This window comes from Sitophilus oryzae, unplaced genomic scaffold (genome assembly GCF_002938485.1).
Source record: "Sitophilus oryzae breed Bouriz unplaced genomic scaffold, Soryzae_2.0 scaffold_1532_pilon_pilon, whole genome shotgun sequence".
NCBI lineage: Eukaryota > Metazoa > Arthropoda > Insecta > Coleoptera > Curculionidae > Sitophilus > Sitophilus oryzae.
Genome location: NW_022146206.1, coordinates 1,007,244 through 1,028,060, shown reverse-complemented (window position 1 = coordinate 1,028,060; position 20,817 = coordinate 1,007,244). Strand labels below are relative to the sequence as shown.

The following is a 20,817-nucleotide window of genomic DNA, read 5'->3' as shown; positions in this document are numbered from 1 at the left end:
ACTTTATATTAAGTTATACAGGGTGTTTCAAAAAACATGTACCATCTCTCGTAAGGAGATTCCTCACGTAAAAATAAGATTTATTTTTCATATCTACATGGGTGGATTTTTTTAGAAAAATATCCCTGTGATAATCCACATGTTAAAATGAACCTATATAACCGAGAAAAAAATATCCTCGGAAGGCAGGAGTTTTAGCTCAATTTTAAAAGGTGTCGGTGAACAATTCAAAGCTTTCCATTTAAATAACCACCATTAACCATTTAATTCCATAGGTTAGTTTTTTTGGCTCATCCTAATATGCACGTCCCTGGTGAATATATTTCATCCCTTTTTTAGCATTAAAATATGTCACACTTATAGTAACTTTTACCCTCAAAATTTCATTCAAATCGTTAAAAGCACTTGGAAGAAAATCAAAATAAATCGAAAAAAGATGAAGACTTTAACACCCTGTAGCTATGAAGCAAAGCAGAATCGGATCTATGTTATTATGAAAAATAAATTTTATTTTCACGAAGAGGAAAAATAAGATTTCCCAAGGAGAGTTGGCACACGCCTTTTGAAACACTCTGTAGTTCAAAATACAATGAGTGGCGGTAAAAATTATATCGCAATTTACAAATAAATAATACTTACAGTAAAAATTATGTTGATTTATTTGCTGATTGTTAAACTGAATAAAACTGACTAAATTTTACACGACTCTTGAGTCTAATAGAGCGAGTTGTAAAGAAGTCAAAAATACACTAAATTAGGTCTTAGTTCCTAACATAACTTACCATTGACAAAATTGTCAAATCCAGATTAGTCTGATCACAGCACACGCGATATTTTGGAGAAAGAAGCATAAATAATACGTTTTAACGTTAATACGAATTGTATATGTACCGCACCGCTAGCTGTATGAGATGAAGGTTTTATTTGAAATAGTGAGTTCCTGTTATGGAGCAGTAATAAAAGTAGGTACCGATAATGTTATGGTATAACGTTTTTGCATCACAAAGATTAAAGTATAACTTTTAGTAATAAATAAAACGTATTGTATTTTTTATTATAATTAAGTAAATATTATTATATTGAATATAAATTAAAATATACAGGGTGCATCTTAAATAAGTGCAAATATTTTTAAGCATAGTATATTTCGACCCCAAAAACACGTCCATGAGCTTTTTTTTCTTGAAAAAAAAATTTTAAATTTGGATTTTCTTTAATTTATTTTTAATTTTTAGTTAAAAAAGTTAATATCTTCATAATATGGCAATATGCGTAGTAGATTAAATTTACAAGAAGGAAAACCCAAAAAAGATCCAGTGGTTTTCAAAATTTAAGCAAAATATGTTTGCATTTATTTAAGACTCACCCTGTATAACTTCAGTTGATCGAAACTACGACCGGAACTTTTTTCTATGATCAGAATGTTATTACGGTTTTAATAGACGTTCCTGTCAATTTAGTACAAATTGAATTAATGTGGTCTTGAAATACTTACATTGTATATGTTATGCATTATATATTTTTTCTTTATTCTTTTTGTTTTACTTCTGTAGAAAGGGTTGATATACCTCTGAAACCTTAAGCAGTTTTTTACCTCTGATGAGATTTACCCCCTGAAACTTTAAGCATTTTTTCTTAGTTAAGCGATTTTGTTTTCTAGTAAAAAAGCTACTGATAAGCTGATTTTTGCTTCTGATGACAGGGAGAGATATACCCCCTGAAACCTTAAGCATTTTTTCTTTGAGTAAAAAAACAACTGATAAGCTGTTTTTTTTTATTCTGACGACAAGGAGAGATATACCCCCCAAAACCTTAAGCAGTTTTTCTTAGTTTAGCAATTTATTTTTGAGTAAAAAAACTACTGATAAACTGTTTTTTTGCTTCTGACGACAAGGAGAGATATCCCCCTGAAACCTTAAGCATTTTTTCTTGTTCAGTTTTGTTTTTCCGAGTAAAAAAGCTACTGATAAGCTGGTTTTTTACTTCTGACGACTTGGACAGGGGGAGATATACCCCCTGAAACCTTAAGCATTTTTTCTTAGTTAGGCTATTTATTTTAGAGTAAAACAAACTACTGATAAGCTGGTTTTTTTTTGCTTCTAACGACAAGGAGAGATATATATACCCCCCAAAACCTTAAGTATTTTTTCTTAGTTTAGCAATTTTTTTTTCGTGGAAAACAGCTACTGATAAGCTGGTTTTTTACTTCTGATGACAGGGGGAGATCCGCCCTCTGGAACCTCAAGCATTTTTTCTTAGTTAAGCAATTTTGTTTCCTAGCAAAAAAAAAGCTACGGATAAGCCGTTTTTTTACTTCTTTAAGGAGGAGAATTATCCCCTGAAACCTTAAAATTTTTTTTTAGTTAGGCAATTTTGCTGTTGAGTCAAAAAGCTACTGATAAGCTGGTTTTTGGCTTCTGACGACAGGTAGAGATATACCCCCTGAAACCTTAAGCATTTTTTCTTTGTTAGGCAATTTGTTTAAAAAAAACTACTGATAAGCTGTTTTTTTTTTTACTTTTGATGACAGGGGGAGATCCGCCCTCTCAAACCTTAAGCATTTTTTCTTAGTTAAGCAATTTTGTTTTTTAGCAAAAAAGCTACGGATAAGCTGTTTTTTACTTCTTTTAGGAGGAGAATTATCCCCTGAACCCTTAAATTTTATTTCTTAGTTAGGCAATTTTGCTTTTGAGTCAAAAGCTACTGATAAACTGTTTTTGGCTTCTGACGACAGGGAGAGATACCCCCTGAGACCATAAGCATTTTTTCTTGTGCAATTTTGTTTCCGAGTAAAAAAGCTACTGATAAGCTGTTTTTTTGCTTCTGACGACAGGAGGAGATATACCCCCTAAAACCTTAAGCATTTTTTCTTAGTTAGGCAATTTTATTTTCGAGTAAAATGCTACTGATAAGCTGATTTTTTACTTCTGACGACAAGGAGAGATATACCCCCTAAAACATTAAGCATTTTTCTTAGTTAATCAGGACTTTTTACTTCTGATGACAGGAGGAAATTTATCCCCTGAAATTTTTTTCTTAGTTAGGCAATTTTGTTTTTGAGTCAGAAAGCTACTGATAAGCTGGTTTTTGGCTTCTGATGACAGGAGAGATATACCCCCTGAAACGTTAAGAGTCCATTTCACTAGTCCGAAAAAGTAGCAAAATAAGCATTCGGAATTTAACGTTTTATGTAAAAGTGAAGAAGGAAATTAAAGATAGAGGATTATACTATATCCGTATTTTGAGATTTTGATGGTCAAACATCAACAAAATATTTCTTATGTTTGGACTAAATTTTCTCGAAAATAAAGATATAATTTAAAATTCTGTTACAATACGGTAATAGACTGAAGTTTTGTGATTACAGTGATATATAATTTATATGGTTTTGTAACAAATTGCTCGCTATTTTATGGCAAATGCTGAAGCTCTGCAAACCTTAATCAAGCCTTAATCAAAGCACGTGTGTTTGAAATTTTGGGTATGGCTTAACACGACTAAGCCTTGGGCAGATTTCTGAAATATAATATATATTTCCTTCGGCCACACACCCGTTTTACCCGACCCCTGAGAGCGACCCGAATAGTACAGCGTAATGAACTCTTAAGCATTTTTCTTAGGTAAACAAAACTGACTGTGAAATTATTTTAAGAAAATTATACTTGTATAACAATAAAAATTGTTATTCGTTTTTATTTGCAAAAACCTTAAATCTACAAGGTAATGTACAACCGCATTAAATTAAGTAGGTACCTATAGGAACTATAGGATTTTATCTAGCTACTATTTTATGTTATTTTTAATACCGTAGAAAACAATACCGTTTAAACCTGAAATATATATGTTGACTCTGCTAAAACTATAACATCGTCGTTCCCCATGTGACTTCCGATTTAGTAAACCGGAAGGCCCTTTGTTAGTTTTACTGCGTTTTGAATAAAACTGGTAATTATTCTTTTCCTATGAGCTATTTGCAATGACGTGACCGTTCCGAATAGAAGCATCGATGTTTTGAACTTTGTAGCAATGCCGTTTTGTTTTAATTTATGTTCATTTAACATTTTTGTTTCGTTTTCGTTTCGGGTAAAACTGTTCATTTTCATCAAAAAACATACAACGTAAAAAAATATACAGCTAGTTACATATTTAGTAGAGGATCCCTTTGCAGGATTATTACCATCATCTTATTTCTAATCAAAGCCTAGTTTTTACGTATATTTATGAATAGGGGATAAACTTTTAAGAGGGTGCCAATAAAAAACTTGTCGCAAATATGTTTAATATACAGGGTGCTACAAAGTTGGGGTACGAGTATTTGGTATCTCGGTAACCGTATTAGATACGAACATGGTTAAATTGGGGCAAAGTTGCGCTTTGGGATGTTCACAAAGATGTCATCTAAAAAGTTTTAAAAATTTCAAGGACTGCCGAGTTTTTTGGAAAAAATGGATTTTTTTGAAAATCAATTTTATTTTTTCCTCTTGTTACTTTTTAGAAAATCAAAAAACTAATTGCATATTCTCATAGCCACTTTATGAAGGCTACCTGGTAGTATTTTTAGATTTTAAATTTAGCTGATAATTTGTGAGATTCAGAGGCCAATATATTTTTTTTAAATACGGACCTGCATTTTTTATTTCAGGTTTTGAAAGAACTCGGTCTCCTGAGTACAATGATATGCCACACTTTATACTTTTTTTGTTTTGGGTACCTTAACAACAACAAAACTATTTAATTATTATTTAAAATAATTTCAAGTCCGACTCTGTTTTTATAAATTATTTAATCTGATTATATTCATCGCAACAATATTTATAAGCCCTAATTAACATTGAATAAGGAAAATCGAGCCAATTGGAAGATTCAAAAAAATAATATGTAGGTCAGTAATTTAAAGATATTTTTATTTTTTTTTATTGTGGATTTGAAATCTCATTGTACGATCTAATAATATGCATAATATTAATCGTAGTTATTATAAATAAATCAACTTCTACAAACTAGTTTCTAATGCTCCACATGTTCGAAAGGGCTACCACCGCGAGATGGTACCACGCACTCCCTATAGCACAAATTTATTTTTTGTTAAATTTTATTTATAACTCTTTGAACTTTCTTCTTCTACTTCCATACATTTTGTACTTTTTATTGTAAATATTGAGATGTATTAATAATAGTTCTTTCAAAATGAAATAAAAAATGCAGGTCTGTATTTAAAAAAATTAAGTTGGCCTCTGTATCTCACAAATTATCAGCTAATTTGAAAATCTAAAAATACTATCCGATAGCCCTAATAGAGTGGCTATGAGAATGTGCAATTAGATTTTTGATTTTCTAAAAAGTAACGACAGGAAAAAATAAAATTATTGATTTTCCAAAAAATCCGTTTTTTCCAAAAAACAGCAATCCTTGATCTTCGAAACTCTTAATGGCATCTTGGTGAACATCCCAAGGCGCAACTTTGCCCCAATTTCACCAACTTCATATCTATTGCGGTTTCCGAGATACCAATGCTCGTACCTCGAATTTGTAGCACCCTGTATATATTATATATATTAAATATACAAGGAGATTAAAAATTAATTTTATAGTCTTCCGAATAGAAAACGGTATATTTTTTTGTTCAATGGATTTGCACTAATATTTGAATAAAACCATTTCTTTCTACATCATAATCCGAGTCATAATCTAACCGGAGTAAGTATTGAAATATGATCATTCAACACATTTAGACAAAGTTCTAATAAAATTGATAAATTGTAAATTACTGATGATACTTTTCTGTAAATTAGGGATGAACTCAGGGGCGGATACAGGAATTTATTTTAGGGGGGGGCCAAAACAAAAAGTAATATAGAATATGCCTTTTAGGGCGCCATTTTTAACAAAAAAGCCTAATATTTAACACAATTTACAGATTTTAGGGGGGGCCCGGGCTCCATGGGCCCCCCTCTGTATCCGCCATTGGATAAACTGCAACCAAAAATTCGAATTTGTTAAAGACGAACTAATAATACAATAATTCACCCCTTATTCACTGTTTTTAGGTTGATACAGTTAAAATAAATAATCATTATAAGTATATAGTAAGAAAATTAGTGGATAAATGGTTATTTTGCAATTATCAAAAAAAAATATCAAATACAAATACCGTTTTCCAGAACAATTGGTCACTATGTATAGATAAACACAATATATACGGGGTGTTTCAAAAAACGTGCCATCTCTCGTGGGGAGATTCCCTCACGTAAATAAGATTTATTTTTCATATCAACATAGGTCTGATTCTGCTTTGTTTCGTAGCTACAGGGTGTTAAAATCTTAAAATGTTTTCGATTTATTATAATTTTCTTCCAAGTACTTTTAGCGTTCTGAATGAAATTTTGAGGGTAAAAGTTATTATAAGTGCTACATATTTTAATGCTAAAAAAGTGGAGAAAAATTCATCAGGGACGTGCGTATGCATGGGTTATCACTAGAATATTTTTCAAGAAAAAACATATGCGAAACTGACTTTTTTCTTTTGATATTAAAATTTTGTAGGCCGTTTAATGCCAATTAAAAGTTATCTCTTGATATTTTGTCGAACTCGGCCTTCTTGATGAGATAAACGCAATTTTATTAATCACAATTAATAAATTAAAAATAAAATTAATAAATTATATATTTTACCTAATTTTTATTAAATATTATTACTATTAGTTATTATTACTATTAGTCCAACCTACAGCAATTTAAAATAAAAAATAATGGTATTTAAACACTATTTTAGCGTTAAAATATGTCGCATTTATAGAAACTTTTACCCATTAGCGTAACTAGCAATTCATCCAGGGGGGCTGGGGTGACCACAGGGGGCCTGGGGCTTTTGTTTTTTACAAAATGAAGAATGGCACATGTTTTTTGAAGCACCCTGTATAAGTCAATTATAAAGAAATAAAATTAAAATTTAAAATTTATTTTTTGTTTATGTTTTATATTATACCAGTATATTTTTGAGTTTATTATTTCTTTGTTGGTGTTCTTTGTTTTTATGACCCCACATTTTTCCGCCAAAAATGTACAATCCCACTTAAAAAAGTACAATTTCGACACCATTTAAAGTACAAAATTTTTTGCCCTTGTAACAACGCTGTATATAATGATTCAAGAGGGCAGCACATTCTCGCAACAAATTTTAAATAAGAGAAATTTAATTTCCTCTGGTATTTCTATTAAACTAACCCAATTTGAGATGTTTTTATATTGTTCTATTTGTCAAAATGTATCCTATGAAATAAAGATATCATTTAAGATGCATTAAGAAAAAAATCTAACGTTTTTTAAAAAGTATCAAGGCGATTCCATGAACTTTGTACCCTGGTGGAAATAACAGCTGACTATTTTGATAGAAGCGTCAATTCAATCGCGTCAAGTCAAAGGCAATGTGGATCTTGTGACTGTGGTTTCGGGTTCTTGCTGGTCAGGTTGGATCGAAATAATTTGGCAAAATGAAAAGTGTTTACGAGCTGTTGGTGCTGTGAAAACCCCATTACTCTTTTAATATTATGTGATTAGATAGTGATATAATGCACACTTTATTCGCAACTGGACGCCTTATATCTCGCGCTCTGCTAAATGGAATTCACAATTTTTCTACTGCGACAGATCCGAAGTTACAACAAAAAACTGAGCCTTTTCTCGTTTCTGCCGTTTGTGGATTTTCAAAGGAGAGAAAAATACAAAGACTGGTCAAAGGACAATTCGGCGACGATGCCTGGTTCTCAGCTAAATGCAAATCTGCAGACGTTTTGGGTAAGCTAAGAAATCGCACATAACCTTTTGTTTGTACCATGTGATTATATTTAAAGTTTTGTGTAAATTTACAATAGCTTCTGTTTTCTATATTATGGTAGTTTCAAATATGGTATATATCAACACTTATCAGTCAAAACATAGTGAAACTATGTCTCTGTATGGTCATTTCATAATGACTGCCTAGTTAGTCGAACTAGAAACTAGAGTCAGCAAATTTTCTGTAATATTGATATAATTTTCTGTTTTCCTAGGTGTTGCTGATGGTGTGGGTGGTTGGAGAGCATACGGCATCGACCCAGGTGAATTTTCCCTTCACTTGATGAAGGCTTGTGAACGATTAGTCAATTTAGGTCTGTTCACACCAACCAACCCATCTGAGTTATTAGCTAATAGTTACTACGAACTTTTAAACAATAAGAAAGCTATTCTAGGTAAGTAACCAGTTTTTTATTATTGTTTTTGTATTAGCAAAGAATATTATAGTTTTTGGTTTGGTATTAGTATAGGTATATGTACATCGTAATGAGTAGCTAAAGATAAGTGTATTTCTTAATATTTGAATAAATAAAACATAACATTATTGATTGACGTAAATATTGCTGCTTGTTATAAAAAATATGTTTAGGTTGTTAATGTTATCTTCACATGATATCTTATTGAAATTTTAATGTATACATTTAGATTATTAATACATTTGTGGTATACCAACATAACACTTGCAATTTAGTAAAGAAAGTATAAATTATATTATTTACCCTTATATGGTATGTTTGGTAAATGAAACTTAAATACCAATAAACTTAAATAATTCTCTTTTTCCCATATAATACATTTTCAACATCTAAATGGTGTAGAATTATAGGAAAAATTTGTGTTTTAGTTTATAGGAAATTGTTTTACATTGAGTATAAAGCATTTGATAGAATTGTTTACATTAATCCTAACAATGTCAATTACTGATTGAATAAATAAGGTATTGGGTTGTGGGTAATGTGTGCTTCTCTATGATTCACTTTTATAATGTTTAAACATTATTTATTTTAAGGATTTGCGGTTTTTAAAGGTTTTTTACATTTCAAAACCAATTCTCTGTAATAACTGTATAAATTGGTCATGTTAAAATGCAACTTTTATTCATTTATCCAGCCTGAGTTTTTTAAATGGTTCTTAGTAATCCCATTACTTAAAAGGAAAACATTAACTTGTTGGCTTTTCTTAGATACTATATTAAAAATAAATCAGAAAACAATTTTAGTAGGATTTATTAGAGGTCATCACATCAATATAATTATTTTACTATTGTTGTTACAAACTTTAAGGACTAATAATAAGCACAAGAATTTGTTTATTGTATACCTATGCATAAATAAATATACAAGTGTATTTATATTCATTATTATTATGTATTAATGTGATGTGCGTACTTTTAGCGAAACTCAGTTCTATTTGTGGGTCAAAATAAAAATAGGTTATCTTTCAGTCAGACACTTGGATAATCCACAATAAATCTCAATTACGCTCAGAATATATTTTTTAAATAATGAAAGTCATACTATTTCTTAAAAAATGTTTTAAAACTCCAGTAATTAATAAAAACACAGTTGACATCTAATAAGATTTTTAAAATTAAAGTAGTATATACCTGATAAAATGAATTTTAAGTATTGGATATTGCTTATTATATCATTTAAATATGAGTCGATTCACTGACTTCTTAGATTTGTGATGAAATATTCCTTTAGGCCTGTTCACAAGAGCAATCATCAATTAAGTAGTCATATTCGATTATGATTGTGATCAACGCTATAAACAAATAATCCAGGGAAGGGAACAAATTTTCTATACTATGAATTGATACCTCTATGAGGTAAAAATACATGAAAGTTCATTGTATAGTTTGTCCAACTACTCGGGGAAGATATCGACAGATGACATCCAAAACATAACAGAATACAATTTGCATGTGAATTAAAATGATAGAGACAATTAATTGTCACTAACAGGGATCCTCTTGCTGGACAAGACTATAAAGAATTTAAATTCGATTTTATGTTCCATTCGTTCCTTTATCCACAATAAAAATATTTACCTACCTGATTGTTTTTAATATTAAAATTTATACCGTTCTGCTCATCAAAAACTGCGTGGTCTGGATTTTAACGTGTAAGACAGTGACGTTGGGAGCTTAATGGAAAATCAAATGTATTAAAAAGAAATAAAAGTTGGGTTGATGCATTTCTTCTATGCGGTATTGCCGGATTTTGCATCAAAATTTCAAACCGCACAAGTAGGCGTTTATGAAAAATGTTGCATCTAGAGTTGGAACCTTTAGTTACTCATTCTACTACAGCTGTAATCTACATATATAAAATGCTAATGTTTATCTGTGTCGTCTCTACTGAAGTAACGACTTGCTCTAGAAAGTTGCTTTTTTTACTAAAAGGTAGCTAATTGGCTCTTCTAAAAACTGTCGTCGCCGGATTTTTGTTTTTCATTTAATTAAACAAAAAATAAAAAGTATTATTTTTTCTGATGTCCTGGCGGATGCGTCAGGCTTCAGCTAGTATATTATATTTAGCTTAGATATATTATCTTTATTTCAGTAGTATACATGAAAGTCCTTAAAATAATTTATTTTTTTCTACACACATTTTCCTACAAACGGAAAAACCGGCAACACTGTATGTGGCTTTTTTATTTTGTCTCTTTATCTCTCAACCGGTCGTTTATATTTATCTCTGTCGCATTCATTAAAATACAGACCATGCAGGTGGACCTGGGCTAGTACACCAAAGGACTTTTTTAAGTTACTAAGAAATTATTTAATTGAGGAAGTTTGTTTATAACTGCATTTTATATAATATCTTTTAATATGCACCAGTTTTGGTTACATCAATTTGGATTGGACCAGTGTTGATTAACAGACCTATTTGTGTTGTTGAATGTACCCATATGTGTGAAAAGCTGCTGGTGCTAATTTTAGATCATTTAACTATTTACGGTCTTATAAATATATTTAGTTTTACGAATTTTTTTGGATAAAAAACAGGAAATTACTGTAATAAGTGTAATATGACGATTTGAGAGGTTTATCTTTATTAGTATATCTGCATAATTCGGGTTTATAAATAAATTATATGCATTTACACGGGGATGCAGGTATTTTATCATACGATTTTTGAACAATGATTAGTTATCTTTAGCCATTTTAAAAATGCGATAAAACACTTATTAGATTTACTGAAATCTTAATACATATTACGTATGCTTATTATTCAGCATTTTTGAGTAACATAAGTGCATCCTAAAATATTTTTTGTATTTTTATATTTAAAAATTATTTTTTTTAAATAATGCATAGTTCTGTTAAATGGAATGGAATGGAAAAAAACGGCGTCAAAAACGGTTTCGGAATGATTATCGATGATAATTTTGCCGAGGTCAAGCTTTAGATGTCATAACTTAACCCGTACTCTTCTTTATTTTTAATGGCGCTTCTACTGCCAGTTGGCCTTAAGAAGCTTGTTATTTATTTTTATATTGAGTAAAAATGATTTTTAACTGGTGTAATTAAAAATTCGAGATAAAATATTTTTTTTGGAAATACTTTTGTGTGTCTGAAAGCATTCTATCCATTTATAATTTTTAATTTTAATTTTGACAAGTTTAATGTCAATTTTTAGCAAATGACTTCTATAGATTGACCTAGCCAAAGTTATTGATGGTCATTCCCCAGCCGAGCATACGGTGTAAATTATAGTCTGTCCAACTGACTTTAAAATGACGATCGATAATAACTTCTTTCGAGCAGACCTTTATAGGTATGCAATTTATTAAACTAACAATCATTTGTTGAAATTTAAATTAGAGTATCTTTTAAATTAAATACTTATTTAGTTTAGACAAATTTTTATGTCAGTTTTTAATAAATGACATATAGAGGATAGTCCCACAGAAATTATTATTGATTGTCATTTCAAAAGCCGCACTGACCACTCTTTTTTTTTCGATCGTATTGTATTCTCTTCTGACCAGGCTATATTGGTACAAAATATTTTTTTGTCTTATACTGTACTAATCTAAATGAGTTTAGTTATTCACAAAACCAAATAAAAAATTTAAAGTACATACAGTAAAATGTACATAACTTTTTTGTCATGTTTGCTTGTATTAATACAAATTGAGCGGAGTGTCGCTAATAAAAAAGGTCATTTAAATAATTCTCCACGCATTCCTAACAGAAAAAAACCAAAATATCGTAACGGCACAATGAAACAAGGCGCGTGATCCGTGTTGATCATGTGAAATCGTACCGACGAAAATAGAATTTTAAACTTTGCAGTTCTTGATTCTGATTGACTGTGCGTATTTATTCTACCTATAGAATCGGTGCCAAAAATTATATATACTTAAATATTCTTAATTTTTTGGATTTTTTAATTAGATGCCTACGTCATCATTTTATCTCAGTGACATTTAACAATACGGTAAAGTTTTTTTAAACCAGATTTCTCTATTTACTTTCAGCTTACTATTACTATATTATTTGTTCCTTTACTCCTCCAAATTCTTGGTCTCGATCTTAAGCCCCCCACAGACGCTCAGTATTTTCGCACTGGTCGCTTGTGCAAACCTGATTTGTGCAGGTATATCGTGATTCCGCCCGACTGCGACTGTGCCTAGCAGGCTGTTGGCCTGACCTGAGGCCTGATCTCTGTCAGGTGATTTGTGCAGGTATACCGGCACGTGTGTGGGAACTCCCTGTCAACTATACCAAAGCCAAAACATAATATGTGTGCCTATTATTTTTTTTTTACTTTTTCAGTTTTCTGTTTAGTCCGTAAAGTTCAATCTATTATTAACTGGAAACGAAATGCCGATTTGTAGTAAACAGTTTTTATGCCAATTTATTGAACTATATTAAAGCATGTTATGTTTATGAAAAATTAAAAATACGGATATTGTGACAGGTGACAGAAACACAAAATGTCCGCAGCATATGAAGTTTTGGTAAAAAAACTAAAGGAAATTTAGTCGGAAGCAAATAGCGAAGTAGTTATTAAAAATATTACTTAATAACTTAAGAGCGCGTTTAGAAAAGAACTAAAGAAATTTTTTTGAAAAGCAATTTAGCAATTAAACTGCTCAAACTGGCCTGCAGAGTCCACCTATGTAAAAGAACCTAGTAGTTTCACCGTTGATTGAAAGAATTGGAAAGATACGCTAGCAAATGGGCTAATTCGTGACAAGGCTGATGTGATTTCCTCTTGCGTCTCAAGTGCTGTACAGTAGAGACACCAATCGTTCTGAGGCCAAAGCATAAAACACTTATTAACATTGGAAATCTTATACATCGGGTAAAAACGGAAACCCTGACTTCGCTGTCCGTCCGTCCGTCTGTCACAAAGGTCTATCTTATGAACCGTTATAGCTAGACAGTTGAAATTTTTACAGATAATGTATCTATGTTGCCGCTATAAGACCAAATACTAAAAAGAGAATTAAATAAATGTTTATAAATAAAAAAGTACTTGCACTAAACATTATCTTTTAAGTAAGAATTTTACATAGAATCTTTCAAGTCCTCGGTGGCTGCGTGGTTAAAGCGTTAGGACTTTACGCTGCTATGACGTTGTACTTTTGTTGCGCAGCACATTAAAAAACTGCGCAACTTGATCTGCTGCAAGTGTGAATACCTAGGCAACCTGCAACGTTGCGATCGCAGCTTGGTTGCGTAGGCTACTTTTTGTTGCGCGCCGTTTATGAAATAGCCGTGTGTGAACAGTTGTTGAGAAAGGTTGCAAGTGCAACAAAAGATAACTAATTAGTTAAAACTTTTACTGCGGACATCGGTGCAGTATTCTGTTGGTATGCACGAAATGTATACACTTTTTTTCAGTTAATTCCAGGATTTATATGTAGGTATTTAGTAAATAATTAACCGACAAATTGCGATGTCTTCGAAGTCAAAACATGCGATTTGGAACAGAGAACAAGTAAAATGTTTAATAGAATTTTTAAAGTGTCACTCGTCTTGAGCATGCAAAGTAAATTATTGAATGCACCCAACTGTTCGCGCTTTCTTATTCATTACCTGACCCACACTCTTGTTTTTTTTTGTCGCCGATTTTGTTTCGCCGCCGTCACGTATAAATATGCCGCTGCTAACACTGTCTCATCCATTTCATCCACTCATCCATTTAAAAAAAAACGCAACCGTCTCCCAAAAGGTACACACACGATACCTTGAGCTTTGGGTGGTGTATTGTTGAATGTTGCTCCTTCAAGGCTGCGGCTACCAAAATATGTTGCAAAAGTAGCAGCTGCTGCATAAAAACTGCACGTTTTGGGCTACTTTCTGCTGGTTTATGAAACTTTTGCAGCGGCTGCAAAAAAATTGCGCAACAAAAGTAGCTGTGTCTGATGCTACCTTAAGGCAGGTTCGAATCCTAGTCAAGGCGACTTTTTTTAATCGTTTTTTTTAATTTTTACATATTTTTACATATTTATTATTGATTAATACAATTTTTAGTAATGTGTTTCTTCATTTTTTTTAATTACTTATATGCGCATTCAAAATTTTAGCTTAATCGGAAAAGTTTATAATAATATAGTGTCTAATGTTGTATAGATAATGAATGGTACGGAACCCTTCCTGCGCGAGTCCAACTCGCACTTGACCAATTTTTTTAATATAATCACACATTTCCAGGCTATCGCACTGACATAAAATCGTCTTCTATTGTTTAACGCGTTTAGTATATAATATGTAATAATAGAGATTAACAATACATACACCGCAATATAAATACAACTTTGACAGTTTAAAATATTCTAATACCATTATTACTTTCGTATAAAATTTGTCATACACCAAAACCGCTTGAACATATAACTTTTTGGTCATGTAGTATGTACCTAGATATTGATAAATTAATATCCCATCTGGAAAATTCTTGACCATGCTCATGATATTCTCCCAGGTGTTTACTATTATAGAAATAGTTATTTTTATACGGACAGTCGATTGATGGAGGAAAAACCCGAAATAAAATTTCCAGGGCTCCATCTGTGGTTATCATAGCGTCATTTTGCGCATCTGGTCTATAAATGCTAATTGAACTAGTTATTTTCGGTTATCATTAGGATTATTTGAGCTGCACAAAGTTATCGCTCGATAGGTGATGAAGAAGCAGTTTGACGCATTAATATTTGACTTTATCTGGTTATCTATATCTGTTATTTCTACTAATTATCTTAATTTGGAAGCCAAAACCACCTGTTATCTTTTGTACATTACCAATTTTTTTAATATGTATTAATATACATATAGCTATTTATAATAGTAAGTTATGAAGCTCTTGAATTTATCCATAATTATTTAGATAATTATGGTCTATTTTTACCAATAAAACCATGTGTATGATATATTTAGCTAACAGCGAATATTTGTTTTCTTGACGATACCTATACTGATCTATACAAAAAATAAACAAGATGATTATTAGGATTTTGCAAAAAAGTACCTCATACTTTTAATGCCATAAATGACAAAAAAAGTTGGCGCCTAGATCTGGCTCTAAGATTAGTAGTTAACCAATGCGTACTATATTGGACAACTACTATAGGACACTAATATACAATGAGATCAAAAATTGTTTTGCAAGCCTTCTTTGTTTGATGACGGATTGATTATACAAAATCCGCTAACACTTAAATCCTGCATTGATTATAACACTTTTTGATAGATATACATTATTACGTACATCTCTATAATATCCTTGAATATTAGTTAAACTGGTTCTTCCGTCTCACACGTGCTTGCTTTTTTTTAATTTGAGTTTCTAATTTCAATATTATCTTGCGCTAATTATATATTGGGATTTTTTATCAACCTGCTAATTGTCACAAGTTCGTAACCTATTTAGTATTGGTAGTATAGCGCAAGAATATAACATGACAATTCGTAGAGTTTTGAAAAGTAGTTGGTCTGACTTTGCCAAGTTTATGAATAATCTTAATAATGGCTATACCTTTGTAGTAGTCCAGGAGGCAGTGAATTTTTTTTGTACTTATTTTCCCAGTGGATTAATCATTTTATATGTAAATTTATATGGGAAATGTCATCGATCGTCATTTCCCAGCCAACTGGACGCCGTTTTTTCTCGATCATACGGTATTATGTATAATAGGTTGTTCGGATGGTGACATTAAATGACAATTTGTGCGTCTGGCTAAAATGTTTGGATGGGTTTTCTAAATAAAATAAAAAAGTCCACTTATTTTTTCCTAAATATTTGACATTTATTAAAGTGAATCATTCCATTACTGATGGAAAGTCAGTCTGGCTGCAAATTCGCGGATGCAAAAATTTGACAGATTTTTGAAATCTTCAATCCTTGAAAAGGGTTGAGAAAAATAGTTTGAAAATCCCGTGCTTGAAATTTAACTTGTCATTTGATAGAATCATAAACTACGAGCCCTAACAACTAAATGTTCGGACAAACAAAAATTTATTCAAAATTTTTATTTTCTTTAACTGAATTATTTACATTTAAGAAATACATTAAAAATATATTAAAATCTAACATTTCTAATGAGTATTTAAATAGTTTAGTTTCTATAAACATTAAAATAAACTGTAGGCCAATAAATAAACAAAAAAATTGCACAATATCGTCACAACTAAATGTTCGGACACTTTAAAAAATAACTGTTCTAATATGGCGTTACATCGGTTTGCAACCACTGTAAGCCTGTTTGGCATTGTTTTTATTAATGATTGACATACGCCAGAGTAGAAATTTTGCCATAATTCACTTAATATCATCGTCAAATGGGTAACGGTTTCTTGAGGATCGTGGCACAATTTTTGTTTTGTTTTATGCCACATGTCCCGGTAACATAAGGGCCCAGACTGTGCGAAGTCCATGAGGGGACCTTGATGTTCATGTCCCTAAACCATTTTTTAGTAGTTTTAGCTGTATGGCATGCCCCGCCATCCTGTTGAAATATAAAGTTATTGCTTTGGTCTTTACCAGAACAATTGGTTACAAGGACCTTTGTCCTTCCCACTTGACACAAGAATATTTTTCAAAATTTTTTGATTTTTTGACGCATCAATTATACCTTCTGCCACCTTATACTTTTTTGGGCCTATTTTGGACATACTACTTCAAATCATAATGCCTTTAGGAAATTTCACTGTCCTTTTGAGGCAATCTTTATCAAATAGATACTATAGCGGTGTTAATTATATCGATATTAAGGTGGCTCATGTGCACATGTAATCCGTGCACTTGCCATTTGCGATTGGAATTATTAGCGTCGGATTGGGAAATAATTAAATATTTTACCTTAATGTCATTTTTGTAGTTTGTGATATCAGAAGTTCCAATCCGACGCTGATAATTCTAATCGCAAATTGCAAGTTCAAGGATTACATCTGCACGCATGCATGATCTTTAAGAAAAATGGACAGTGGAATTTCCTAAAGACATTATGCTTTTAGAGTTTATGTCCACAATGGGTCTAGGAAGGTATGAGGTGGTAGAAAAATATCAAGAAATTTTGAAAAACAGTTTTGTGCCAAGTGCGAGAGACTTTTACCAGGATATGAGTTTTATATTTCAACAGGATGGCGGGGCATGCCATATGGCTAAAACTACTAAAAAATGGTTTAGGGACATGAACATCAAGGTCCCCTCATGGCCTTCGCACAGTCCGGACCTTAATGTTATCGAGACATGTGGCATAAAACAAAACAAAAATTGTGCCACGATCCTCAAGAAACCGTTGCCCACGATGATATTAAGTGAATTATGGCAAAATTTTTACTATGGCGTATGTCAATCATTAATAAAATCAATTCCAAAGAGACATGCAGTGGTTGCAAAAGTTCATGCCGATGTAACGCCATATTAGAACAGTTATTTTTTAAAGTGTCCGAACATTTAGTTGTCACGATATTGTGCAATATTTTTGTTTATTTATTGGCCTACAGTTTATTTTAATGTTTATAGAAACTAAACTATTTAAATACTGATTAGAAATGTTAGATTTTAATATATTTTTAATGAATTTCTTAAATGTAAATAATTCAGTTAATAAAAATAAAGGTTTTTAATAAATTTTTGCTTGTCCGAACATTTAATTGTTAGGGCTCGTATATTCAACAGCAAGACTGGCTGATTTGAAAATTCGTCACATGATAAATAATACTATAATTTCATAGAAAATACACGTCTGGCTGTCATTTACAACCACGAAAATCCCGCCAGAGTCACAAGTTAGGTCGTATAAAAGTATATTGAAATTCCCGTATATATACATATTTCTCTGCGATAAAAACGAATCTATATTTGGTGAAAGTAGCTGTAATAGTTCTTTACGCGCAGCAATGGCTGCCGAATTTGTCCTCGTCACGCTGTTTGGAAAACAATAATTTCGGAAAAGTTTTCGGATAACGGTCGCTAATTGATATACGCAACCGTGAAATTGTGTTTAACCAGTGAATAGAAATCGACAGATGAAAATTTCGGCCGTGAAGTAAAAAATATCTTTTTTCGAACGACGATTATTTTCTGCGGTTGCGTGTGTTTATGTTGGTTTCCACAAATTGGTTTATTTTTAACATTTAACCAATCTAAGGATTACATGGCATGGAATAATAGTAATTTTATGAAGTATTTCTCTCTCGTTAAATATGTCAGTAAATTTGTTTTTTCCTTTTAATTTTTTTTGTGCAAATTAAAAGTTGTTTAATAGTCTTGAACATATTCCCACACCGTATTTATTTATAACACATTTAAATATAATCATAATATACTTAAATAAATTAAAAGGATTTATGATCCAACTCATATATCCCTACCCCCGATCCCCCTACTTTTATCATCTGGTATATACCCAGAAGGGTGTTGAGGATTCATTGAGGAATATTGTAGATATATTCCTGGTATTATCCTGGGTATGTACCATGAGGTAGTCGGGGAATTCTCATTATAAATAAGGGTATTCACCTAAATTGCACCGTCGGCATAGTGCTCTCCTGTTTTTGATATAAATTATTAGCTATTGTACACTTTTTGTGCATTCTTTGATTAACTAGTGCTTTTCTCACCATTTATTCTTAGATGTTTCTTTCATATTCATTTAACAACAAGTTGTTTCCAATTGACTCTCATATTGGTGTCTAAACAAACAATGGCTTTTATTAATTAACAATAACTGAACTTTTGTGTATCTTTTATTACTCTATGATTAAATCTAAGGAATAAACTTAGACAAAATAAGATTCTTTTGGGCCGACAATGTTGAATGTTCTACTATTAGCCGGAGAGCTGGCGACATATTTAGAGAACATATTTTAGCAAGTTAAAATAGCAAAAAAAGTTTATTAACTGGTGAACCCAGAATCCTAAGTCGGGCAGTTTAGGCAACTTGAAATTTGTTTATTCTTAAATTTTAGCATCTATTTAATCCAGAAATAAGTATGCCAGACTTGTTTTTCGGTTTTAAAGTGTAACCCGACCATCCCAAATATGTTTAATTATTATACCTCGAAAATATACTTTAGGCATTCTAAAATGTTTACAGCGTGTTTATTAGATAATATTAAAAAATATGTACTATACTATACTGCCATTACTCGCTGACGAGTATTCGACACGCATCAAAAGATGGTCACGCAAGGCGTTTTCTTTCATGAGCTTTTCTGTGACTGAAAAGCCCGATACGTGATGTTATTTGCCTACCGCACTCCGGACATTCAAAAATCTCATTGCTTAGTTGCCTCTTTACTTTTTGGTTGTCGCTGTTAACTGAGTTTACATTTCTTCTCCATTGAGTTCTATTGTGAACTGCTTCATCCCAATGATTCTGCATGTTAATCCCCTTTAAGTTTTCGTGGAAAATGTCCTTGTACCTTTTGAGTTGTCCACCCGGCCTCCTCTTATCGTCTACAAGCTCACCGTAAAGCAGAGATTCTGGTATGCGGTTTTCTTGCATTCTGCATACGTGACCAGCCCATCTTAAGCGGGATTTTGTAACCATGACTTCAATACTCTTGCAATTACCTTTTTCAAGGACCGATACATTTGAGACATGATGGAACCACCGGATTCTTAAGAGTTGTCTAAGGTGTCTCTGTTGCAACTTGTTTAATGCGTTCATGTGTCGGCGGTAAGGCACCCAGGTCTCGCTCCCATATAACATGGTGGGGATTATAATTGCTCGGTACACTGCAAGTTTCGTTTTTGTATTCAAGTCATGATTGTAGAAAACCCTGTCTTTTAATTTCCAGAATGCTCTTGAGGCGCTGCTGATCCTGTGCTGAATTTCAGAGTCGATATTGGCCTTTTCCGAAATCAAACTGCCGAGGTAATTAAATTCCGCTACATATTCCAATAGTTCTCCGATTTTTATAGCATTGTTATGATCTTCCGGGGGAATGCACATGATTTTGGTTTTGTCAATGTTTAGCTTAAGGCCCAAAGCCTCGTATGCCCAGGTATATGTATTCAACATTTCTTGTAATTGTTGTAACGTGTTTGCAACTAGAGCGCAGTCATCAGCGTATTGAAGTTCTGTGATGAATTTTGTACGTGTTTTTGCCCTGAGTCTTTTTATGTTGAACAGACTGCCGTCATATCTGTATCTAATGCCCAGTCCTCTCTCCTGCAGTTTGCTGTCCACTATAATGGAGAGCGCTGGCATGAATATGTTGAATAGGAGAGGCGCTACATCCCTGCCTAACTCCTGTATTTTTTAGGAAGGGATCGCTCAGTGATCCATGATGTGACACTCTTGACTGGTTGTTGTTATGGAGGCTTTTACACACTGTAAGAAATTTGTTGGGTACTTCGAACTTTCCCATAATTGCCCAAAGTGCATCTCTGTTCACAGAGTCGAAGGCTTTTGTTAGATCGATGAATACAACATAAAGTTTAAACTGCTGCTCTTTTACTTTTTCCTGTAGTTGGCGGATGGAAAATATGGAAACGACGGTGCCACGGTTGG

The 20,817-nt window shown here is 32.1% G+C and overlaps 2 protein-coding genes across 2 annotated transcripts in view; one reads left to right on the top strand and one right to left on the bottom strand.

Annotated features, from left to right (window-relative positions):
- The window catches only part of LOC115878828, a 36,220-nt gene extending 35,266 nt beyond the window's left edge, over positions 1-954 (bottom strand). Inside the window, exon 1 of the mRNA XM_030895433.1 lies at positions 783-954. The gene's annotated coding sequence lies outside the window, so the exon portion shown is untranslated. The remainder of the gene's footprint in view (positions 1-782) is intronic.
- Positions 955-7,370: 6,416 nt separating this feature from the next.
- The window catches only part of LOC115878827 (protein phosphatase PTC7 homolog), a 50,008-nt gene continuing 36,561 nt past the window's right edge, over positions 7,371-20,817 (top strand). The window contains exons 1-2 of the mRNA XM_030895432.1: positions 7,371-7,794; positions 8,049-8,228. Coding sequence (XP_030751292.1) covers positions 7,569-7,794; positions 8,049-8,228 — 406 coding nt within the window. The 5' untranslated portion in view covers positions 7,371-7,568. The remainder of the gene's footprint in view (positions 7,795-8,048; positions 8,229-20,817) is intronic.